The 26,551-nt window shown below is 39.3% G+C and overlaps 1 protein-coding gene across 4 annotated transcripts in view; it reads right to left on the reverse strand.

Annotated features, from left to right (window-relative positions):
* EPHA6 (EPH receptor A6) overlaps window positions 1-26,551 on the reverse strand; it is a 519,909-nt gene that overhangs the window by 85,077 nt on the left and 408,281 nt on the right. For all 4 annotated transcript variants that reach the window (XM_082778844.1, XM_082778842.1, XM_082778843.1 and 1 more), the window contains one exon: window positions 25,978-26,163. In XM_082778844.1, the coding sequence (XP_082634970.1) occupies window positions 25,978-26,163 (186 nt within the window). The remainder of the gene's footprint in view (window positions 1-25,977; window positions 26,164-26,551) is intronic.

Below are 26,551 nucleotides of genomic sequence, written 5' to 3' on the forward strand. Positions count from 1 at the left end.
AATTCAAATTTAAAATGGAAAATTGTTCCATAAACTCCAAGATGGTGTATTCTAAACAGCACCTTAAAACATGAAGGCTAAATAATGAACATATGAAGACCTCCCAAATAAAACTTTCCTCCTTTGTTCCAAAATATGAATTATACCAACCATAAAGTACACCCACAGTAAATCACATGCCATGTATATAGACCTTCAGAAAAGTGAAACAGCTTGAGCTTCACGATGGATAATTTCCTACACTTAAATGGAGTTAAATGGCAAATATCTCAAGTTGCCTGATAGTGTTAAAACAAATCACAATGTTATAGAAAGTAACAAAGACAAATACAAACCTGCTTCACTTATTGTGTATATTTGTAAATAAAAACAAGGAGAAGCAAATTCTGGAGCAACTCAATCTGTGAATACTAAAAAAGCTGGAGGGCTAAAATTACTGAGGTCTTCCAAGTAGCCTTATAATTAAAGCAATACATATAAACAATGTTTACTTATTTTTTTTTTCACGCACTAAAAAAAGGTAGAATTCAGTTGCTTAAGCATAAATGCTTTGTGTTATTTCAGATGCTGCAGAATATCTGAGACATTCATATCTGAGTGGCACACATGACAAGATCTGCAGGAGATTTGCACTCTTTGATAGTGGCAGCAAGAGGCAAAGCAGCAGTTCGGTCTCTAAGAGGAGGCATCCAGTCCCATTTTAGGCAACTGAAACCCATACAAATACTTTATTGTCACCTCAAAAATTTCCTCAGTGAAGCAGAATACACAGTTACAAGAACAGTAACTTTAGTCTCTTCCAGAAGTCCACAAACAACTTTTAAAAAGGACCAGGCTGATAACATTCAGCCCTGATCAGTATCCAGCAACATAAAAATGTGAAGGACAGATTGAAAGTTCATTCACATTAAAGCAGGCATGATCCTAGTCCCAAATACAGCATGTGCCCAAGAATGAAAATATAGTGTGTGGCTGGTAAGAAGAGTCAATACTTTGGTAATATCACCTGCACACTGTGAATAGGGTTTGTGGCTATTACATGACTATAGATGTGGAAGTTGGCTATTATTACAGGTAGCTGGGAAAGAAAATCAATTCCCATAGCTCCCGTCAAACACCACCAGAAAGACAGAAGTCTGATAAGAGATTTGGGCATTTCCAATAGCTTAAAGCATTACTCAAATTTTTACTTGTTTGCATAAGCAATCACAAAATCTTTGAAAGAAAAATGGCAACAAAGAATTGTGTTCAAGACAGAAAAGGAGAAAGCTCTCTGCTAACACAACAGAGGAAGAAGGGAGGTGGGAGTGTGATATTAAACAGAAAACACCAGCTTCTTAGAAATACATAAATTTCCGTGTGGAAATCAGTAATCAGAACTGCATTTCCTTCTATCTGAATATGTTATTTTTTATTGGACAATGAGTCTTTGCTCTTTTTCCAAATTGGAATTGTGCTTAGCTGAACAAAAAGTTAACGAAAAATGTGCTGCATCCTGCTGTTTTACACAAATTGCAAAGGCAACATTCATTTTTTAGAGGTGCATTTGAACAATAAAAATCTTAATGCTTAGTTTAAATAATCTCTTTTAAATAACCACACCGGACACTTTCAAGACACTTGGATATTATTTCTTTAGCTAAACAACCTTTTTGAGAAATGCAATTCTTTCGGCATACATCATGCTGAGTCTAGGGTTTTACACGTTCTGTCATTTGTATGAAAATTATTCTTTTTCCAGTGGGTGGAGTTATGCTAATGGAAAAAGCTTTTAGTATAACATCTTACTGGTTCTAGAAAGAGAAAATGAAACGTGAATATCGAGCCATGATTCCTGAGTGCACTGAAATACAGTTGTTATACAGCAGCTTGCAGGTATGATTTTATTATGGGAAATAAATAGCAATAATTAAAACAAACAAACAAAACAACAACAGTAAATCCCAAAACTCCCTTCTGGTCCATAGTTACCCACAATGAACATTAGTCCACCTTAACACAGGAAAATGCATTAGTTATAGGTATTAGTTGAAAAAGGGCATTGAAAGAGTAAAAATAAATGACAATACTCTCAACAGCTGACAGTTCGTGGAGTATACATCATTTAATGAGTTCTGTGATACCAGTTTATAGCCCAGCATCAGTTCTTCTCTTTCACAATTATTGCAGCTAAGTGCTTGTGCTGAGAGGCAGTGGGGGAGTGCTGAATCAATTAGCCTGCCTTCTGCCTTTGTCTGTTGTTCCAGGGGGAATATCAGCCCACAAATGATAGAATTTGATAGGGAAATCACTTGTATAGCGTCCTACTCTGGCACGGTTTTAGTAGCGTATTATCTACACAGAACAGAAGGGCAAGAGTAGATAGCTGGGTAAAGGAAATACATATGCTTTGTTCAACTCCAGAGTGCATACATTAATTCACACACATTTATTAGCACTTGCATCACAACAGCATGGCCAACCAGAAGGAACAGCCACTTCTCCCCATGGCAAAGGCACATCCCAGAGCCTAGGGCTAGCAACAGCAGAATTTTGCTGAAGATTCCTAGATCTACAAAGGCAAGAAAGTCCTGTCATGTGGCTCAACAAAAGTACTGAACAGATGAATGAATGGATGAACAGAATGACACGAAACACGCCCAGTGCTCTACTGGTAGAATAAAACAGACTGTGATTTCTGCCTGAATGGCAGGACAGATACAAACCCAGTCCTACTCTGTTAGTGACAGCACATGCCTACTCACACCTGCTGAGTGAAAACATTCCCACCAGCTTTGCTCCCATACACACTGCAGAACCAGCACAGTGCCAACAGTCCTCTGTGACCCACATCCCACCCCTTCCTCCTTCCTCATCAGCTGTGGCTCCTTTGTCCCAGTATCGGAGCTCTTAAGCTGATGTCCTGGCAGCATCTGGACCCCATGGACTTGCAGGGATGGGACCTGAAGTTGCTCTGTTGTGCAGGTACAGGAGGGTAGGGCCATCAGCTTGTTCTGTTCAACAGAGTCTCTTGAGTTTGCTGGAAGCAAACTAAGCACTTAAAAAAAAAAAAAAAAAAAGATTTCACTATCGGATTTGGGTTTTTTTGATGACCTTACTGCAGCTTGTGGAAACTTGCTTTTAAAAAGGAGAACATTTCTGAAGTCTCTGCACTGTGACTAATGATGTGTCTGAAGTAGGTTATTAGAAAGCCTACTGAAGATGCAGGATGTATGTATTAAATAAATCCTGTAACATACCATGTAAGAAAAGGAAACAACATAGAAGCCTCAAGCAGTAATCAAACTAGATCAAGTATTTATTAGAACAATAACATCTTTTTTTTTATATGCCTTTTTTTTTTAAAATTACGTCTTTTTTTTTTCTCCTTGTTGCTGAATTATTTGATCCTACTTGTTATGGTATTTATCAAACATATATCCAGACAAAAATAGGGCTCAGCAAATTTGAAGATGAAAGCAAGCTGAGTGGTGTGGTCAGTACTATAGAAGGAAGGGATGCCATCAAAAAGGACCTGGACAAGCTTGAGAAGTGGGCCCATGTGAGCCACATGAGGTTCAACAAGGCCAAGTGCAAGGAGCTGCACTTGGGCCAGGACAATCCCAGAAATGAGCACAGACTGGGAGAACTCATTGAGAGCAGCCCCACAGAGAAGGACCTGGGGATTCTGGTGGATGAAAAGCTTAACATAAGCCAGCAGTGTGCACTTGCAGCCCAGAAGGCCAACTGCGTCCTGGGCTGCATCAACAGGACGCAGCAAGACAGCAGGTCAAGGGAGGTGATTGTCCCCCTCTGCTCTGCCCTTGTGAGGCCTCACTTGGACTACTGCACCCAGGTCTGGGACCCCAGCACAAGAAGGATGTGGGGCTGCTAGAGCGGATCCAGAGGAGGGCCACAAAGATGATCTGGAGGCTGGAGCACCTCTCTTATGTAGAAAGGCTGAGAGAGCTGGGGATGTTCAGCCTGGAGAAGAGGAGGCTCTGGGGAGACCTAACTGTAACCTTTCAGTACTTGAAGGGGAATTCAAAAGGGAAAAAAAAGATGGGAAGTGACTCTTACCTCAATCAGATAATGACAGGACAAGGAGAAATGGTTTTAAACTAAAAGAGGGAATATGTAGATTAGAGGTTAGGAGGAAATTCTTAACTCAGAGGGTGGTGAGGCACTGGAACAGGTTGCCCAGAGAGGCTGTGGATGCCCCATCTCTGGAGGTGTTCAAGACCAGGTTAGTTAAGGCCCTCAGCAACCTCAGCAACCTAGTGGGTGGCGTCCCTGCCTATGGCAGGGTGGTGATCTTTGAGGTCCCTTCCAACCCAGGCTATGATTCTATGATTTGTCTAAGCAACTTCTAAAGAAGCCTGAGCTTTTAATCTCACTGTAGTAAAATATAGACATCTTCATTTACCAAGTAGACTGACTAATTAAATTAGAAATATACATTTCCTGACTCATCTCCAAGGAAAAAATGACAACTGAAATCATATCATTTATGTTAGTAGGTTTAGCAGAATGCCAAGGTATATGGGAAAAAGAAACAGGAAGACTAAATATACGCTACTGTTGGAGGCATGCAGCTGAGGATTGCTTATTGGGATATTTTTTAACAAGTGAAACAAGAATTCCTATGGAAGGAACTCATGCGAACATATAAAACAGCAAAAGAGCTTTGCATCTGTTCTGCTCCCCATATGGTCTGGAAGTTAGGTAATATAGGCAATTATTTGACAGAACCTCTTCAGATAATGAAATTTCACAACTTCAAATATAAAGCAGTGTCTATAAACACTGAAGTTCAGAGGAATCTATCGGGGAATATTCACCCAAGTAAGGTCTCTATTAGAAAACTTTAGGACTCTTAGGATTAATTATTGTGAGGCATCACTTCCTCATAGGATGTTGCATGGGTATATACCATCTCCCTGACATGTGCCTATGGAAAAGAAAATTGTATGTCCTGTTCAGAAGGGACCTGCAATGAGTTTCAGTCACTTTCTCAGTCTAGGATGCAGCTACCACATACCTGGACCAATCCAGAGCTCCTTTTGTCTGCCTCTGAGCAACTAGATCACTTAACTGGGTTTCAGTATCTCAGTCCAAAAGATGGCCTAGTTATAACTTTATTTCTGTCAAGACAGCGTCTTGAAGAAGAAGGATTCCAGGAACTTGTCTGCAACACCACAAATCAAAGAGTGACCAGTGACATTTTTTTTGTGCTGACATGTAGCCAGTGATGGTGATTTCAGCTAAGGATAAACTGTGCCATGCATTTAAAACAGGAATTCAGACCATCCCAGACTATGAGTATTGCTTATGAACACTAAATGGCTTTTATGAATATTGGTGAGCTTAAATCAAAATATACTTTAGGAAAAGATCTCTAAGAAATTTAGAGATCTAAATTTCACAGACGTCTTCCAATGTTTTAAATGAACTTACATTAACAAATTGCTCTTAAAGAGAGCTATGAGGTCACTCGTGACAAATGCTGGAAGCAAAATGGCCGGGGTACAGATGTGCCCTAAGAGCAATAGGAAATAACACGTTTAAAACAGACAAAAATTCAGCAAACAGAAGATTGCACCTTTGTTGACAAATCAGTTCTCAGTAACAAACAAATAATAGCAAAACTTCTAGAAATTCCGTAACACATTTTTAAAAGCTTTGGATCAGATATACTTATTAGAAAGAGCAGAAGAAAAGTGAACATTAGAAATACAAATATATGGATGAAGGAAAAGTGGGTACGTAGATATGTGCACTTTGTAAAAAATAAAAGTGCAAGCAAAAGCGGGGAAATGAGACACAAGGACTGATGAAAGACCTTAACACAGAGGTCTGGAAAAGATTTCAATGCATCACACCTGCCCAGCGGTGACAAACAACTGTATGCACAAATATGTATCAGCCAGTTCTGGCTGATTTGTGACATGCTTGTTTCTTAAAAAAAAAGCTTTAGTAAGTTCAGAAAAAAAAATGCAGAGAAATACAAAATGAACATACTAAGGATATTCAGAAAAAAATATTAGAAAACAGAGAATATTTTTTACAGTGTTTGATTATTCTAGGACTGTGTCATGATTTTGAAGAGCCTTGACCTGAGATGTTTAGATGTTTAGTTAGAAGCAACTTGCTTCTCAACTATGAAGCATTACTGCAAGATTTTTTTAATTCCTCTTTGTTAATTTGGGAATAACAAAGCATCCACATGTTTTGGCCTCAATTCTGAGAAGTAGACTGCTCTAACCTAGTTCTTGTTGGAAAATATTTTTAAAGGCTGTTTTCTATATAGAAGCCCACTGATAGAAAAGCCCACTCCAGACTTAATTTCATAGGGTCTATCTGGAAACGTGAAGATGACAAACACTTGGCAGGGCAAAGCTGCTGCTCATTTTTCCATCCCTGATGAGTTTCACCTTGACATCCTTGTGAAAGCCAATGCTTTCCTATGAACCCATAGAATACGAGTTCTCTTATTTCTTGATTGGCATGTGGAAATAAATCCAGATTTAGGAATATTTACATAGAATAAGATGATATTAGAAAATCCCAGTTAGAGCAAGGTTTGGCTTTACTTAGGATTTCTCTGGGAGAAAAAGCAAATGCTGGAAGAAGCTTACAATTCCTAAGGAGGAACAAATAGAAGTTACAGAATATTTGAGTAGAATATTAACATCTAATTTAATTTCCCTTGCCACTTCTAGACAAACAGGCAATTTGGGGGAAAAAAATGAGGGAATTGCTTGAAAAGAGTTCAACAAACACTTATAGCCATTTATTTTGTTATGTGTTAAATGTCAATGCACACTGAATTTCTGGTTGCTGAGAAGACTGGTGTGACAACATTAATATGATTAAGGCTTTTAACAGCAATAACAACTGTTGTGTTGAATCATCTTTGCAGTCTTAATGGAATAGTAATTGGAAATACTGTGCTTCTGTTACAGATAAAACAATCTGTCAATGTTTAAATTGTCTATTAAAGAAGTATTTTTCAGACAGTGCTTAAACTGAAAATAGCTTTAACACAATGCTAAACAAGGACTCTGAAATCTCTATGTATTTATGGGTATGTACAAACTCAGAATGCTGTTCCAAGCAATGTATGCTGTGCATTTGGATTTCATGGCCATGCATGTATTATCAAATTAGCTGGAAGCAAAATACTTTAAAATTGTGTTTTTCATGGTGGAAAAAAGCATAGTCTGCAATTTCAGCCAAAACCTTTGGGATTTTGTATGCATTGTTTTGCAATATTATTTTCATTTTGGTCTTAGTTTCTGTGATTTTGGAAGGAAAGATCCTCAGTAAAATCTGAGAGTTCCTATGCTGTGGAATTCTTCATCCTTCAAGAGAGGAATATCTCATGTGATATATTGATGTTGTCTTATAAATGGGATGTTTAAGAAGTTTTAAATTTCTAGGTGTTTTTTTTTTTTTTTTTTTTTTTTTATGGTATTTCCATAAAAAGAAAGATCATAAAGGTTATAATTTTGAACTTAATGCTTAAAAATTGCAGTGGATTTTTATTTAATGAGTAAAGTATCTTTTAATGTATGATATGTGAGAATGGATGTATCGATTTACCTTGCTGTAAAATATGCAGATCTGCAATTAAAACTCTGGTTATCTACTTTTTTTTTTGTCTTTCTAGTCTGTAAGTGTGAACAAGAATTAAAACCTCTTTGTTCACAGGATAAACCCTCTCCAATTGTAGACAGCAACTGAGGATGCACCGCTTTCAGGAGAACAGTTGAGGCTGAATTTCCAGAGAGTCAACTGACAAAAACTGGTTTTCCTTACAAACACTGACTCCTAAAAATAAGTGATGCTAAGATGCTCATTATTGTTAACTCTTTGAGTAGAAGTGTAATATGTGTATAGATTTTCAACATTTACAAATCTATGTGCTAGATTTATAAATCTAAGAGAAATAATCATAGGCCTAAGGAAGTTATCCCAGCACACACTTGATAAACTGTGCTAGAAGCCAGAACACAGGCTTCTCCTGATATCTGATGGACTTTGCCATATGCATGGGCAGTACTACTGACCAAAGACAAATGGTTCTGCTAGTTAATTATCTGTTTGTGGATATCTGTGTATTCAGCAGATTTTCTCCCAGTCTCAAGGCTGAATCTCAATTCTTAAGAATAAATGTCATGAGGTAGAACCTCTTTGATCTGATCTTCCTTATTTTAGTTCATTGTAGCAAGATGAATATTGGGCGGTCAGTATTTAAATAGGCGAAAAAGTCAATTTTTCCATGCACCTAAAGACATTCACTGAAAATTGGAAGGAAGTTGCAAGCCTTATCTAAAATAGCAAAACAATTTCTGAATGATGAAGAATGTACTCACCTACAGCTGAGAGGAAAAACAAGAAAAAGGGAAAAGCAGAGACTCATTTCCAAAGCGGGTGAGTTATTATCATTTTAGGGCATATAATAACTTTCTGCTGTTTCAGGAAAAAAGGAAATAAATTATATGAATTCTAGTAACAGTACAGTAGTTTTTTTCAGATTTCAACTGTTATAAAGATTCTGTACTATGCTCCTCTAGATAAATTATTGAAATGAAGTCATTATCAGCTTAACTTATTTACTTTCAAATTTCATTCAGTAGAAATTACCTTGTTAAAGTTTAGTAGAAAAATGACAATATTTACCAATTGATGTAGACATGAATCTATTCAGGAATATCAGACTGAATATATTTCTCTCTTAAAACGTGTTTACAGGATTGCCATTAATGTATTGTGCTTATATTAAGAGAACATACTCAAATTGAATACCCTGCAAACTCACACCATCTAATTATGGTGTTTTAAAAATACTTATTTTTTCCACATGCTTCTTTCTTTCAATTGTGTTCCCTTCAACAGTTTTACCATCTATTGCTGATTTATAAACAGTGCCAAGGCTATGTTTATCTGTGAAGAACAGTAAGATTTAAGAAGCAGTATTTCTTGTGAATTGCATTTCCAGCCTTAACTTCAAGAGTCTGGAATGGATCCCAGGCAGTTTGCATCTAAATTATTTATTCATCTGGAACCTGAACTGTGTATGTATTAAGAATCAGAAAGATAATTACAGACTGTGAAATGGATACAGCCAAGATTCACAGTAGAGAGGAAGCAAAGAAAGGAATTTGAGGGTCAAGAATATACAAAGAACACAGTGCTGGGCTGAGTGAATTGATTCTGAATAAGCAGTTTACAGAAGAAGACTATTCAAATTATGGTATTATTTTTCATGGATGATAATGACGATGCTAGAAGAATGGTGGATGCAGAAATAATTTATCTCCTTGGCTGGAGCTGCAATGCTGAGTGACATGGGTAAGCAAAACGTGGGGGTGTGTATTCAATGCAAACCTCTGTCATTAAAGTTCTCACTTGCTCTCCAGAGCAGAACACAGACAACACATGGCATTTTTCAGCAGTCTATAAATCAAACGGGTCTGAACAGATTTTCATTGCATAATATGCCTATTTCACTTCTATATCTCAAAGATCACTGATAATTGTTACTTTCAGCAGCATTCACTTCTGTATACTGGAAAATTGATCTCTTCTTGGGAAGTATGTCCCAACTGGTGATACTCCACACAAGTGCTTAGATTGTTGCGTGAGGAGAATGTGTTTGCTTTGAGATAAAGGGACAAATTGACCTGCAGTTCGCTACAACAAACTGGTATTACCTCTTTCTCAAGAAATTCCTCTTATCTTTTGATCTCTTTCTGTACCATCCAAAGTACCACAGCTATAGTTGTTTATGGTAATCCTGGTATTAGAAAGATGTTGGTATTGTAAATAACCAAAGGTTTCTTTTCCTCACTTCAAACTTCATGTTTCCATGAAATGTAGTATCAGATTGTTTACAGAAGATTATCAGTCCATATTTTAATGCTGCTTCTTCAACATGAATCTCCCGTTAAAGATATCTCAGGCTTGATGCCTTCCATTGGAAATGTAGGTATGAGTCTTTAAGCTGTAGTCAAGTCCACAATACAACTTCTTCAGGCAGAGGTTTATAAGACAACATGGGTGAGATCTGGATAACCACTACCATAAATAACTATGTGACGAACTACCAGTTCCCTTGATCCCTAGTCTATTTTGGGGTGACAAGACATCAATCATGAACCTCTTTCTTACTCTACTTCTGGTAAATCTAAGGACCTTAACTTGTCCTTCTGTATTAACCTATTAAAGATATGTGAATCAGAGAAGGGGTGCAGATTTTCTGGAAGAATTCTAATGGCTCACACAAACATTAATTCAATCATCCCAAGTTCAAGCACACAAGCCAACCTATTTAACTTTGCACATTAGGTGAATTAGGGAATATTTACACAACGTATTCTTTTGTTTCTCCAGTGAAGGCTTTAACTCAGCTGGTGATAAAATGCAGCAGCATAACATGGTTGAAAGTACTAAGACCAATACTAGCATGCCCATAAAAACTGTCAGTCTACCCCATATTAGAATGCATATATAACTATGGTCTATTTTCAGTCACAACACAGACATTTACATCAGTTTTTAGAAGTTATTTAAACGTCTCAAATTACCAAAAAAAATCTAGTTGCTACCACGTACCTGTTTACTTTCATGAGACTTACGCATTTCCTAAGGTTTGCAGAAGTACTAAGATATATAACTCCATCCTTATGTGCCTAAATTCCACCAGACTAAAGAAAAAATAATATTCTTTATGACATTCACTACCTTTGGCAGCTCTTCTGAAATAAGGTTTGATCATTATTAAATTATTTAGTTGCAATGATTATAACTTTAATAGCCCTCTGTATCCTGTATTGTATTTCCAAGGACTTTAGAAAAAAACTTGCACATCTCCACAAAATTCTCTCCATACATGTCAGGCAGTATGCTCACCAAAAGAACCAGAGAAATGCAAGCAAAACCATGATGGTGAAGAACTTTTCAGCAAAAGGCAAACTTTAGACAGCATTAAGATAATACATTGAGAATAACTTTGTATCACATCAAAAACAGCAGGGATATATTATGTTTTATACACTCCTGTAAATTTGAATTTAGTGAAGCCAGTGAGAATGGTAGCTGTTTCTTTTTTTTTAAAAAGTAACAACGGGGACTTGACAATTACCATGATTATGTCTTTCATTTTTCATCTTGTCACCTCAAGGAGAAGCTGTGTTTCTAGGTATTAGACTCGGCCCTAGATCCAGCACCCCCATGGGACAGAAACATCAAATTATTTCCTTTAGTTTGGTATCTAATCTAGATTTCTTACATAAAAGTGTAATCTTAGGGTAACATCTTAACTCAAAAGATCATGGAACAACACGACAGTAAAACCTGGTATGATAAGGTTTCTACCTTAAGCCAGACACATCTTTTAGCTTATTTTCAAGAACCAACTGTAATCCATAAAAATATAGAGATATATATGACAGTCTATCTGATACAAGATCTTATCTTCCATCACTGCAGCCTGCAATAGCTTTATTGTCACTTCTATTTTTTAAGTGACTGGTAGTTCAAGAACCACAGCTGGAAACTAAGAGACTAATGGCAGCACAAAAGAAAGGAAGATAATAAGTAAATATACTCTGAGGCAATGAGACATTGGTCCTAACTACATTACATCATGATCCACACAAGCTCGTATTCTAAGTAGCATTCTATAATTTACTTCTTCCTCTGTACTTTCCTCAAGTTCCCCCAGACTAAATATTACAGTTGTGCATAAGGATTTTCATTTTCTACTTTCAGATGATTTAATCACTCTTACTATTCAAAGTTAGGCAGATATGTACTATACATGCCACACATTCCTCCACAAGAATCAGTTTAGAGTTTAAATTCTTATGCTGCTCTGTAGTGGGAAAGTGCCCATCTGTAGTTCCATGCCAAGGACAAAAATAAATGAATAAATATTTTTTTTCTTGGCAGTGAAGAGCACAGAAGTTCTATTAATATTGATTTGTTTTTGATTATTGCTGTCTGTACTAATTCAATTGCCGTATCTTCCATACTTTGTAGTTAACATGCCTCGAATCAACAACTAATAAATTCTTTGTGTCTCTACAGTGATTCATTGTTTTGTTATTTTCTGATTTTGTCAATTTTTTTCTGTAGTCTTCACCTTAGTCTGTTTAACCTCTCCTGGCAATTCAAACACATTACCCATTTCATTTTCTGATACTCTTATTAATCATACCTGATTTTACATGGTTTGCAGCCTAACACTCAACAGCTCCATTATGGAACACAGACCTGTTATACAGCCTTAACACTGATGGGTTTTGATTTTATTATGTTAAGCAGTATAAGACAGAATTTGAAGTAAATGAATATACACCAAAAAAAGTATCAGTGAACAGCAAAAACATAAGTATAAACAGCTCAGAAATGAGACACGACCCATGATTTTTCATGTCTCTCTTAAAGATTGTAAGAAAAATATCTTTTAAGCTGCTACAGTGAGTACCTAGTCTCTGGGGGTAGAGTTCTTTGAACTGCATTGAGTCCTAGATTATATCAATGACATCTCCCCTTAATATATGTGTAGTGAGATGGAGACTCCTTTTTCTTTTCTGACTGATAGACAAAGGAAGGAAAAAAATACACCTACCTTTTCAGGTAGGTAAAATACTCAGTGTGTGCTTTTCCTTTGTCATTGGTTTTAAAACTAATGTAGTTCCATTTATTCCAGCAGTATCTGTTCTGATTTTGCAGAACATAAGATAGTAAGAGGGCTCCTGACTCTGATATGGGCCAGCAACAGTGCTGTCTGCTTTTCTCTCCCTTTCAAGGAGCTCATGACTGAGCAGGGCTCATGATTTTGCAGCCATTACTTCCAACGGTGTTTGGCTGGCACTTTCACAGAAGTTGTATTTGAGAGGAATTTCAACATTTCAAATATCAACATTCAAAGTCTTGGCTGAATTTGCAAAACTGAAGTTATAAGACACAAAGGTTTTTGTGGGTCAATTTTAATCTTGTTTTTTTTTTTTTTTTTTTTTTTTTTTTTTTTTTTTTTAATTTAACATTTCAGCTTTTCTGTTTTCCCAATCAACTAGACTTGGTAACAGCTTGTCCTGGTTTCAGTTAGAACAGAATTAATTTTCTTCCTAGTAGCTGGTGGAATGCTGTGTTTTGGCTTAGGATGAGAAGAGTGCTGATAACACCCCGATGTTTTAATTGTTGCAGAGCAGTGCTTATACCAAGCCAAGGACACCTCAGCCTTTCGCTCTGCCCTGCCAACAGGCAGGCTGGGGGTGCAGTAAGAGCTGGGAGGGGACAGACCCAGGACAGGTGACCCGAACTAGCCAAAGGGGTATTCCATACCATCTGACGTCATGCTAAACAATATATAGGGGTGGCTAGCCGGGGGAGGGGGGCCGGACTGCTCGGGGTTAGGCTGGGCATCGGTCAGCGGGTGGTGAGCAATTGCATTGTGCATCACTTGTTTGTACATATTATTAGTAGTAGTACTATTATCATCATTGTATTATTATTATTATTATTATTTTCCTGTCTCATTAAACTGTCTTTATCTCAATTCACGGGCTTCACTTTCCATTTCTCTCCCCCGTCCCAGAGAGGGAGGGGGGAGGGTGAGCGAACGGCTGCGTGGTGTTTAGCTGCCAGCCGGGTTAAACCACGACACAGCTGAATTACATAATCTCCACAGGCATATAACTAATTTATGATGATCTCTAAAGGATACAACAATGTAGATGGAATGAACTGAAATGATGAAACAGATCATACCAACAACATTTGCATGTGCTCATTACAATTTGATTTCTAGTTCATTTCTTTACTTTTGATCTGCATAATCACAGAATCACAGAACTGTAGGAGTTGGAAGGGACCTCGAAAGATCATTGGGTCCAACCCCCCTGGCAAAGCTTGTTCCTCAGAGCAGGCTGCCCAGATAGGTGTCCAGACAGGCCTTGAGTATCTCCAGAGAAGGAGACTCCACAACCTCCCTAGGCAGCCTGTTCCAATACTCCGCCACCCTCACCGTGAAGAAGTTCTTTCCCATGTCAGTGCGGAACTTCCTGTGCTCTAACTTGCAGCCTCTACCCCTTGTTCTATCCCCACAAAACATTGAGAAGAGGTTGGCTACATCCTTCTGTCCCCCACCCCTCAGATATTTATATACACTGAGGAAATCCCCTCTCATTCTTCTCTTCTCCAGGCTGAACAGACCTAGTTCTCTCAGCCTTTCTTCATAGGAAAGATGCTCCAGGCCCCGTATCATCTTTGTGGCACTCCTTTCCAGGAGATCCCTGTCTTTCTTGTACCGGGGAGCCCAGAACTGGACACAGTACTCCAGGTGAGGCCTGACCAGGGCAGAGTAGAGGGGGAGGATCACCTCCCTTGACCTGCTGGCCACACTCCTTTTAATTTACGCCAGGATCCCATTAGCCCTCTTGGCCACAAGGGCACAGTGCTGGCTCATGGTCAACCTGTCATCCACCAGGACCCCCAGGTCCTTCTCCTCAGAGCTCCTCTCCAGCAGCTCGTCACCCAGCCTGTACTGATACTTTGCGTTGTTCCTTCCCAGGTGCAGGACTCTACACTTGCTCTTATTAAATCTCATTTGGTTTCTTCCTGCCCATCTCTCCAACCAGTCCAGGGCTCGCTGAATGGCAACACAGCCTCCTGGCATGTCAGCCACTCCTCCCAGCTTTGTGTCATTGGCGTACTTGCTGAGTATGAAAAAGACAGCTATAGGAGTTGCAAGTTTCAAGACTTATATCAGTCTCAATTTTACTTGATCAAGGGATGCCTCATGAAGTTTACCACAAAGCAATGCTTTAAAAAGATATGAAGGACTTTAACTTCTAAGAACTTGAAAAAAATAATCAAAACATTTGTAAATATTTAGGAGATGACGATGTAGTAACTAACAACTTGCATGCTTTTATTAAGAACAAAGAATACAGCAGCCTAATTTCTGCCTGTGACAAATAGGTCTCAAAGACAGAAGAGCTTCAGTAATATCATGTATGCATGTCCCAGACTGGTCACAGTAGGGACAGGGCATTACAGTTTCCTTTTTTAATGAAACTATTGTACAGCTGGGATAGTAGCAGCTGGGAAGCTGTCCTCAGTGGCTCACTGTCAATCTGGAAAAATTCAAATAGTATGGTCCAGGACTTTTGTTATTATTCTGTTTTTGACAGAACAACTATCGTGATGGAACCAAGAGCATATTTTTAAACCTGAGAAATACCACCAAAGTGGAAGAAGCTCTTGGAGATTTGGCTCATAAAGTAAAACAACTTGGCATACTAGGCAAAAGGTCTGAGAAAACATGAAACAAAACTCTGTGAAGACAAAGCGGTTCAATGGAGACAGCAGTAATTAACCACAAAAATACATCCTGAAGGAAAGACTAGACGGCCAGCTCCTTCACAGAGGAAGATCTACGGGTAATAATAAATCAAAATAAACCCCAACAATGGTTGCTACTGAAAACCGCATGTACTTAAACATGAGTAACACCATTTACATTTAAAATAATTCTTTCCTTCCTGCTAGAGGAAAGTAAGGCTCAGCATCCACAGTACCCACTTTTGAAAGTAATGCTTTAAAAAAGATATGAACTGACTGGAAGGAGTCCAGAAGAAAGCATTAAGAATGACCAAAGGTCTAGCAAACATATACCATGCAGAAAGATTTGACAGAACCTGGCTGATTTACTGAAGACAGTAAAGACATTAAAATAGTCTACAAATGTAAAATACTGCTGCAAGGAGGAAGGGCTCAAACTGTTCCACCACAAGAAGGAAAAGAGTTAATCGCCTTAAGGTGCAGTAAAAAAAAATAATTCAATTTAGCACTGGGAAGGCCAAGTATGAGGATAGTTAAACACTCAACAGATTGGCAAGGGAGGCTGTGGATGCTTCACCAGATGAGGTTTCTGAGAACAGAATGGGCAACCATCTATCAAGACTAGTTTAAATATAATTGATTCTGCCTTTGGGCAGGAAGACAGAGAAGATGACCGCTCAGCGTCCTTCAAAGCCTTATCCTGTACACTCTGTGAATTACGAGAGGATGATTTAACATTGAAGAATAATGCAGAAATTAAGCATTTATTTAATTTGCATTTTATAAGGACACAGTAACCCTGCCTGAATTCTGAGAGTATTGTAATACTTAACAATTAGGTTGAAGTTTACTAAATAATGCTTCTGCTTCCATCGGACTTTGCTAGTGTGTTAATACCTCTATACAGAGTAAGAAATAAAGTACAGAAATCAATCAACTAAAGACAACTTGTGAATCTGGATTATTGATTGCTTTTTATACACTCTTTAAACCCCTTGCTCCCTTATCTGTTGACTGTGAAAACATACATATTTTATAATTTTTCTCATCATTGCTCACATGGTTTTGGTACACAGGCAATGGATCAGCCATGTTTCTCCAGCAAACCTGTCAGCACAATGCAATCTTGTATCCCTGTTACTCATGAAATCTTACGGTTACAGTTGTAAAAAAAGCCCCAACCCTACATATATCACCTACATACTGTATCTGTCTTGCCTTTTAACTTAATGCACCACACTCTTCTCTAGTTTTATGGTAGAGGAAGACATTGAATACCTTATCCAGAAGATACATGGAAATGCAATCATTTGCATTTAATTGTGATGTTAATCATGCAAATTGATGATCAGGTTTTTCCTTAAAAAACAAAAACAAAACAAACAAACAAGCAAGCAAAAAAACCCTGGTGATTTCTTATCTACAAGATTTCTTCTTTTTAAGGCTATTGGCAGAAATGACTTCTGTCACCTATTTTTCTACTAGAACAGCATCTCACATCAAAGCATCTAAATATCTTTGAAAGACAGGTCCTATATGACTGAATGCAGACATCTGAAAGCAAAGGATCCTGAAGAAAGTAAAATCCTGTTTCTCAGACATAAAATATAAAAGCAGAATTACAGAAGTTTACTTGTGTTAGATAACATATCATGGTCAGATTAAGCTGCTGCTAACAAGATGTTAGCTCTTTGACTGTTTGACAATATGCTTTTTCTTCACTGCTTATCATCCTGTGAAAGATGTTACAGCAGAGTTGACGGTTATAATGTATAGCTTGCTTGCTGCAAAACAGAAAAGCAGAACACAGAAATGTGACTGATTTGAACTTCAGAAAACCATAATGACACTTTAATTTCTGTAAAGCAATCCTCAGATTGTAATTAGTATAAGAAAAAAATATTTTTCCAGAGGTTTAAGGGATAATTTCTTTTTAGTATGTATCATTTAGGAGAACCAAGTATTCGGTATTAATTCCTGGCAGCAACCTTCAACAAATGAAATGCATGGTAGTTTGCATGCATTGTCTGAAATACCCACATGCATGTGTGTGTGCGTAAAAATAACTTAGTACTATGTGGGTAGTTAGGGTCTGGCGGCTGGAAGATGTCGCGCTGTACGGAAAGGTGGAGCCCGTCCCTTGATGGACAGTAGCACGTGGTCTGTGATGTAAGCAAGCGGAAATGACGCTATGGGCCTCGGGTATATAACGCCATGTGACTCGACAATAAAGGCCATTTGCCATCCACCACATTGGTGTCTGTGAGCTGATGGACTGAGCGGCCTGGGGTTGGTCGCCGTGCCGTTCCTGAACCAGGTCGCCACTGCCCCCTGAAGGCAACAGTACTATCGATGTTAATTATGTACTTTCAATACAAATCATGAAAGGTAACCTATTTTGCAAGAAGACTATAGATACTTAGTTTTGTCTGGGTGACAGCAGTCATGTACATAGCTCTATCATTCAACATTATAGATTTTGTTTTAATAAATTGATCTACTAAATTTGGTTCATAGCAGTGGAGGTGGTTGTGGCTTTCAGTTTCTATGCTGGTGGCACCAACGCTGAAATCAGTAAAATATTGTGTTATTTATCTATGAAACAGGACTGAGAGGAAATTAAAGCCAGCAGTGTGATGAAACCCCATTTGACATAACCCTTTGAGCCTGAGCCTTCAGCCAATTGTTCACCCATCATGCTATGCATCTATCTAGTTGTAAACAGGACACTTTGTCCAGAGGGATGCTGCATGAAGCAGTATCAAAAAAGTAAAAGTAAAAGTTCATTCAGGAGGACTTTCCCCTCAAGAACCTGTGTTGTCTCCGATCAATGACCGCGTTGTCCTTCAAGTGTTTTTCAGTAATTCCTACAATAATTTTTTCCATAGTTTTCCCTGGCACTACGGTGAGACTGACAGGCCTGTAATTACCACATCTTGGGCATGGTCTTGGGCAGCCTGCTCTAAGTGGCCTTGCTTGAGCAGGGGGAATGTCCACATTCTCCCACAAAGTGCTGCACAGACAAATGCAGACAAAGTGTACGTTAACACGAGCAATTTATTGGCCTCTGCATAGGCTGAAGCTCCTGGATGGAACGGAGTCTCTCCAAGGGTCTGGGTGGTCACTGCCCGCTGCTGACAGGTGTCTCTGTTGCGCTGCTGGAGAAACTGGTGCTGTGCAGTGGCGCTGTGCTGCTGGTGAAGCTTTCCATGGCCTACTCTAGGCTCAGGAAAGAGTCCGAGTCATCCATCTGCACCCCAAGCGTGATCTCAACGGAGAGGGTGCTCTCGGAGGCGCTGGCCAGCTTGATCTTGCAGGAGCGGCGGGAGGGCAGCACCGTCAGGCGGCAGTGGCGCGACTGCGGCAGACGCTCCCAGGCTGCTTTCACCAAGGCCTGGAACCAGCGGGTGGTTTTCTCCACATCCAGGTAGGAGCCGCTGCAGAGGGTGCGCAGCAGGCTGGGCTCCTGTCTTCTCCTCAGCTCATCCTCGGGGTGGTGGAGGAAGCACAGCATGTCCCCCACCAGCCGCTCCCTCACACAGGCGCACTCCAGCTCCACGCGCAGGCCGGGCTTCCTCGCTGGCGTCTTCCCCTTGGCACCCAGCTCCGGGTGGAAGGCGTGCCCGGGGGGAGGCCTCACGGGCAAGAGTAGGTGGTACAGGACGTTGTCTTCCCGGGCACTCCAGCCTTCGTAGAGGCAGCCTATGCCGATGGCCGGCTGCAGCCGTGGGTTGAAGAGACAGTTCCCGAAGAGTCCTCGGCAGGCACCAAGAAGTTCCTCCACCAGCTCCTCCACCATCTGGCACTTGTCAGCCATGCCTGGTGCCGGCCACTGGGTGCTATCTGCCCAAACTCTGCCCAGATCCCAGCTGTCATCAGAGTCACCGTCATCATTGTTGTTCTCCTCCTCTCTTGTAGAGCTGCCATGCTCGCTATTGCTGCTGCCTGGTTCACGGCTCCGTTTCCTGAGCCAGCGGCAGAGCCCAAAGACCAGGACAAGGAGCTTGACCAAGGCCCAGAACTGCCACTGCTTCAACGCGGTGAAGAGCAGAGCTCCCAGGGCCACCCAGCTCTGCTGCTGGTTCCTCTCCTCCACCGCTTGCACCAGCCGAGCCATGCCCTCAGACAGCTGCTCCGCGTACTGCTGCATTCTCTCACAGCCACCTCTATCCCATTGATCGTTCACCAGCCATGGCTTCTGGGCAATGCCCAGCACAGCCAGGGCAAGGAAGATCAGGAGAGCCATGGCTTGCAGGAGGTGCGATCTGCACTCACCGACGGCCAAGTCCACAGTGTAGTGGTGCTGCTGCTGCTGGCCCTTATAACAGCTGCCCCATGTGACTCATCCTTTGTACTGTCAAGGGCACCACAGCTGCATCACACCAATCCCCCTCGCCTCACCCCCCTGCAAGCTTGTGGGAAGGTGAATATTGCAGAACTCAACAGAGTAAAAAGCCATCTGGACGTAGAATCATAGACTATCCTGAGTTGGAAGGGACCCATGAGGATCATTGAGTGCAACTCCTAGGTCCACACAGGACTGTCCAAATACCAAGCCATGCATCTGAGAGCAGTGTCTGAATACTTCTTGAATTCCAGCAGTCTTGGTGCTGTGACTGGTTCCCTGGGAAACCTTTTCGAGTGCCCTAACAGCCTCTAAGAGAAGAGTGTATATTAACATAAGCAATACATTGGCATCTGCATAGGCAGAAGCTCCTGGAGGGAAGGGACTCCCTCCAAGAGGCTCAGACATCTGCTAACAGATGTCTCTGTTGCAAGCCTGCACACAGCATCTTCCTCAGCTGCCTGGGACCCCAAATACCATTTGGCTGCAGAGAAACTGTTCCAGAGCAATTCCCACTGCCTGTTGAGCAGTGTCTTCTGTGTGTCCGATGTGCTCAGTCCTGAGGCACCAGCATCCAGGGGATATCTGGGGCTGGCAGATTCTCCTGCTTGGCCCTTGGCAGGCACACTGAGGCCCATCAGCAGGCCTCAATTCTGGGAGTTTTTCAGTAACTCCCAGAATAAAAAAAAAAACACTCCATAGTTTTACCTGGCACTGACGTGAGACTGACTAGAGGGAATAGTCTCAAGTTGTGCCAGGGAAGGTTTAGGTTGGAAATTAGGAGAAATTTCTTCTCAGAAAGAGCAGTCAGACATTCGAATGGGTTGCCCAGTGAAGTTACAACATTAATGTCCCTGGGGTTCAAGTTGAGCTTGGACCCGGCACTTAGAGACATGGTTTAGTGGGTGACATTGGTGGCAAGGTGACGGTTGGACCATATGATCTTGGAGTCTTTTCCAACCTTACTGTTTTTAGGATGTTTTCAGGATATTCTAGGATTGGCAGTTAGTCAAGTTTAAATTTACAGCTTCGCTTACTGAACAATTTATAACACAATGGAAATTCTGCTGCTTTGTGTATCATTATGGGTATGGCTACCATTTGCTTTGTCAGACAAATACAGCTTTAAGTCTAATGCTATGCATAGATCACTGGCTAATACTACATAGATAAACTCTCACTACCAGTCTGTGTCATAGTGTATTGCCTGTATGCTGAGCTGAAGGTACTGAGGGGTGAATAACACCTTGCTACTCTGCTTAGCATTTCTGCTGCAGGAGGCAGGAGGCAGAGCCTGCAGTGCAAGAGGTGGTTTCAAAGGGTGGATCTAAAGCTGTTTTGGCCTCCAATATATATGTGCCTGGAGATGCCAATGATGTCTCAGTGATGTTCTGAGATTACTGACAAAAGGAAATGTCAGCATTTGAAATGGGTTACACTGTAGGTTATAACCAATACTATAATGCTAACATGGAATTTATTAATGTATGTTTTCTGTTGATCCTGAATGTTTTAATTTTTAGAAGTCAACAATGAATACTGCAATGTAGGTCATGTTTTTTGTTGAATAATCCTAATCACGTTTTGTAAGACATCGTGGTATAGCCAACTTCAAATAGTCACAATTTAACTCTTAAATTGCCAACATTTTATCTTCATACCATGACTTTTCCTGGGTATACACGTTCATGACCAATGTGTAAGAACTTACAAACACTGCCGTAAAATTTCCTCAATCTTTTTGCATAGTACACAAGTATATAAAGCTGTGTATAATGAACACATACATTGTAAAATATATCACCTTCCAAAAGGAATTCTGAACGCTGTTAAGGAGTCTCAGCCTGATAACAGGTTGAAGAAAGGAGGAACATCAGATTCATTACATTAAGGGATGAAAAGACTGAAACAAAAAGTCTTGACTGAAAAAAAAAAAAAAAGAAGAAGATTAATTGATATCTCTTGCTTTTTTGATGAATGAAGAATAGGTTGGATATGAAGAGTTACATATTGCAAATTGCATTGAGACAGGATCTTGCTGCTACTTTGCCTTTCTCATGGAAAAGGACAATGTACATAGATCTCAGGACCCTTCTTTCACTGTACAGGTTATATAATTTATAATAATTTAAAAAGAAGCTCTATGATTAAGGCTTGAATTTAATCTGCCAGGTGAGTGACTAAAGATTTCAGAGCTGCTACAGCAATCTATTTGAACATTGCCAAAGCAAAACAGTCAGGAGATAGTAAAGTTTCAGGAGGTCAGGAGATGAAGGTGCCACTCCAAAGCCAGACTCAATGTTATGGGGATGTGAGCTTACACAGAACCAAGAATCTAGGTGGTGTCTTCAGGCATCCTTTTGTGAAGGGCTAATTTTGAAAACTCTTCTGAAGAATAGCAATATACATAGTGTTATTACAGAAAATCAATGTCTTAAAAAGATTCCGCTCGTCATGGTGACATGTGTGAGTCCTCCGGTGTGAAAAGTCTAGAAACCAAAGCACTTATTTAGAAATTAATTTTAACAATTGAGAGTTATTTGGGATAAAGTCTGAGGCGGAGGGGAACAAACTAAGACTATGGCGATAACAAAGCACTCGTGTGCATTGATACCTTGTTCTGACACAGTACTATACCATACTGACAAGGCTATGCTTTAAACTATTGTGTAAGATACAGTCAAAGTAAACTAACTACAGATTCCTGTTTGGTTGGTGCAACTGTACCACAACAATGATTTCTCCCAGAACAGTTAAAATAGTCAGAGATCATTTTCTTGGTGTGTCTTGTAGATACAGTCATGTTGGCAGGTGTTTGCTGTAAACACAGCTTTTATTTACTTTACATACTTCACATGGGAAGCCTAAAACAGACTTCAGCATGGTGTAGGTATGGAAGATGCATCTTATTTCTCTGTAGCCCAGATCTCAGCATTGGTTACATATGCTTGCTGTGAAGAAGAAAGTTTTATTTTTCTTATACCTGTTTATCAAAGTGTAGTGGACAATGACACTAAGTGTTTGGACAATGACACGCAGGTTGCTTGAGCATGTCCTCAGACACCCAAGAAGAGCTCCCAAAATTATCACTGTGCTGGTATGAATCGGAAGGAAAACATGTATGGTTTTGTAGTGTGTTAAGCAACTCTCATCAATTTGCTAGGCAAATCTGCAGTCTTTCCTGACAAACCATGAACGGAGTGGTGCTGCTAAAACAACACAAACAGGAATAAAATTTCCTTTGTGACTTCTGGTTAGCAAAATGAGTGAACTACTGGGTCCAGATTCTGTGCTACACTGTATTTGCCTTGGCCTGGCAAATTGCCCTTGAAACGAACTCTCTATTAGCACAGAGTATTTGCTACAGCAACAATTCTGCCTACTGTTAACTGCGATTAGGGACTGCAGTTAGCACAAATGAGAAATGAAGCAATTGGAACAGAGGATTAAAACTCTGTTGAAGACTGACTTTTGAGCAGGCTTAGTTTAGCATTTTTCACTCTCTACAGTACATATTCCATAGCAATTTTGGAAACAGTATAATTTAAAAGTTAACATCTGCTGAACTGGTAGCACCAGATAAAGGCTCTCATTTGCAATGAACAGGCAAATTTGTTATTGCCCCAGTCAATAGCTATCGATCTGGTAGAGCACTTCTGTTTATTACAATCAAATCCTTTTCCTTTTTTGTTCAATAGTCAATGACATTGTAATGGAAGGTACTGCTTACAAACTGATGCAATATATATTAGCAACTGCTAGAAGTTAATGACTAATGGTTATAAAGTGGAAAGCATGTGCTAAAAACAGCATTATACTTCTATTAATCAAGCTTACTGCATCCGATGTGCCTTTATAGGTTAGTAGAACTGAAATGCACATCACATAAATAGTTTCTGCTATTATTAATCTAAATTTTAATGCAGAACACCTTTTAATCATGCTATCATTACATAAATAATTTGGCTAGGCCAAGGTTCTGTTTGACTTTTATAGCACACCTTTTAGTCATAGGAAATTTCTTTCCCTTGTGCAATCTTAGATTCTGCATTTAGGGAAATACAAGGTAACTGTTCTGCTCCCAGCTGAACCCATGCTATTCTCTAATAACCACAGATGGGAAAGCATAAAAGGTAACAACCTAAAGACAAACTGGCAAAAGAGGGGCATAGCAGAGTGCATGTTATCTATCCATGGCTTCCTAGCTTCTTCTCTGCAGCAGAGCAGTACTGTACAACTTTGCACTTTGTATTTTATATAACCTGCATTTTCCAGGCCTTTGGGTAAAATTTGTTGATAATCCATGTATTCTTTTCACTCTATAATTGTTGTTGTGTAGTTGTCATGTTTTAAACCTGCCTGACCTCAAAAATATTTGCTTTCAAATTTTTCTTTTATATCTGAGAGGGATGCATAGTTTTATAGGACAGTGTGACTATAACAGTTACATCTGCTATTCTTGCCCTCTAAGCAAGCATTCTAAAGCCACTAATGAAGTGTGTAGGCCCCTGAGAGAAAAGCACAACTGCTAATGATAATTTCTTGACTTAAGGTTGTCTATAACCACTCTTCCTGTAGAACAGGAACAAATACTCTACTGTTAGAGCACTGATTTATCTGTTTGTTTCTGTTTCCTTAATGCAATTTTCATTTCTCTCTAGATTGATGATGAGACATTACAGAAACAAAATTTATAAGTGTGGCAAAGATTAAACAATCATGCCATTGCCAAGTACATTATTCTGTAGTCTGTGTGCACCAACTAATTGGATTTAAACAATGTTCATAAATTAAGGCCCTTAGCCTTGTTAAGAGATGAGACATACAATACTAGATCCACCAGGCAGATTCTGAAACTGGTGAAGACTGGTGAAATTCGAATTGCTGCTCTACTGCTCATTATGAATCAAGGAGCTAAACTCAGGTAAGTACCTACATATTTGCATATCTTTACAAAGATATCCAGTGCTGCTCAGCCAGCATTGGCTTGTGTTTTTTGTTGTTGTTGTTGTTGTTGTTGTTGTTGTTGGCAGAGCAGCTACTGACAGTACAGAAATGGAGATTAAGCCATATCTTTCCAGAAGTCTGCAACATAATGGATTTTGTTAGTCTAGTAACCAAACATTCCTAAATAGTAATGAATTTATTTTTCGCAATACTGTGTGAAGAAGAACAAATTGATCCTCTTCATCTTAATTTAGAACCAGAGAGAGACAGATTTGCACAAGGTCATCCCGTAAATCTACTGAAATTCCATTCCAATGACATGAGTTCAGGAGATATAATTTTCTCTCTGTTCTAGTATGCTGTGTTTTCCAAACATAGCTTTTGATATTGTAACAAGGTGAAAACAAGAAATATTCATATTTATTGTATCTACTGTGAAGGTAAGAGGGCATCATTGATTTATATACACAACAGTTTATCTTGTCACAAGTTCTACAACCACTTTAGAAGATAAATATATGAAAGCACTGCAAATCTGCAAACAACATAGCTTGGTTGAGGCAATGATTATGAGAAGAGTATGTCTTGTGAGTTTTGTAATTCAGTGCAGCAAAAAGATGCCATTAAACAATTACATGCCTGATAATAAGACTTCTAAATAATACTTAAATGATAAATATATATTTTAGCATTTCAGAAAGATTCAAAGCCCAGACTTCAGAGACTGTCTCTGAAGTCTCTTTAGACTTCAGAGACAAGATTGTTAGCCTCTCGGCAGCTGCAAATACATATAAAGAGTAAAACATTGTCATAGATTATTCTGGAATTTTAGAAAATCATTTGTAATTGTATAATAAGTTTAAAATAATTTACATTTTTATTTCTTTAAAATAGGAATTTGATCTCTTCTGGCACCAAAACCAGCAAAATGAACTGAGTAGAGTGAGTACTTGTGAAAAAGAAAAATATAGCTGCTACCTTACAAACTCTACAAGGTGAATTGACCTTACTGTCAACTCAGTTACATTTATGGTTTCCTCTGCTGAATTCCACTTGCCCCTAAGCAAAATCTGCAGTGCTATTTCATAGGAACCTGTAAAGGTTTTATATGAATGAGGAGGATTTTTAGTAAAAAGCAAAAAACAAAAAGCCAACACATTTCTAACTGAAAACAGACAGGCTATACATTTCCTAATGTGATCTGTATCTCTGCAGTATTTGCCATCACCTTATGATTTGGATCATTTCTCAGGACTGTAATCCATATCAAATGCGGAAGCAATGCTTAATATCAATACTAAAAGACACAGAATGGGAAAACAAAGAAAAAACTCATAATAGTAACTTACTTTTTGTAACAACTCCTTCAAGGCGAATTATATTTGGGTGATCAAATTGTCCCATTATACTAGCTTCTCTCAGGAAATCTCTTCTCTGTCTGTCCATATAGCCACCTTTCAGAGTTTTAATTGCAACAGGTATCTCTCTTTTTCCTGGTGTCTTCAGCCGTCCACTGCATACTTCTCCAAATTCACCTTAAATATAAAAAATATTCATAAGATCATTCACAATGGCTGAAGAACTATGGTATAGTTTGTACTGCTGAACCTAAACAACTTATTTTTCAAAATAACCTCCAATACCTACCTTAAAAGTTGTCATTTTTAATAGCTCAGTGTTGTTTGTAGTGGTCAGTGAAACCAGAACACAAAAATATTCAAGAAACTCATACAGCCCATAAAAACAGACAGTATCCCTGTCAGTGAGAAGTAACAGATAGGATATTCAAATTCCTGAGCTACACCTTTCATTTGTGCCACTACCCTGAGATCATGGGGACTGCAGCAGCCAAAGCATCTGCCATCCATGGTGTAGTTTACCTTGTTTTACTGACACTTTGAGATTGAACTTTGATATCAATAC

This window comes from Aythya marila, assembly GCF_965140915.1.
Source record: "Aythya marila genome assembly, chromosome: 1".
Classification (NCBI taxonomy): domain Eukaryota; kingdom Metazoa; phylum Chordata; class Aves; order Anseriformes; family Anatidae; genus Aythya; species Aythya marila.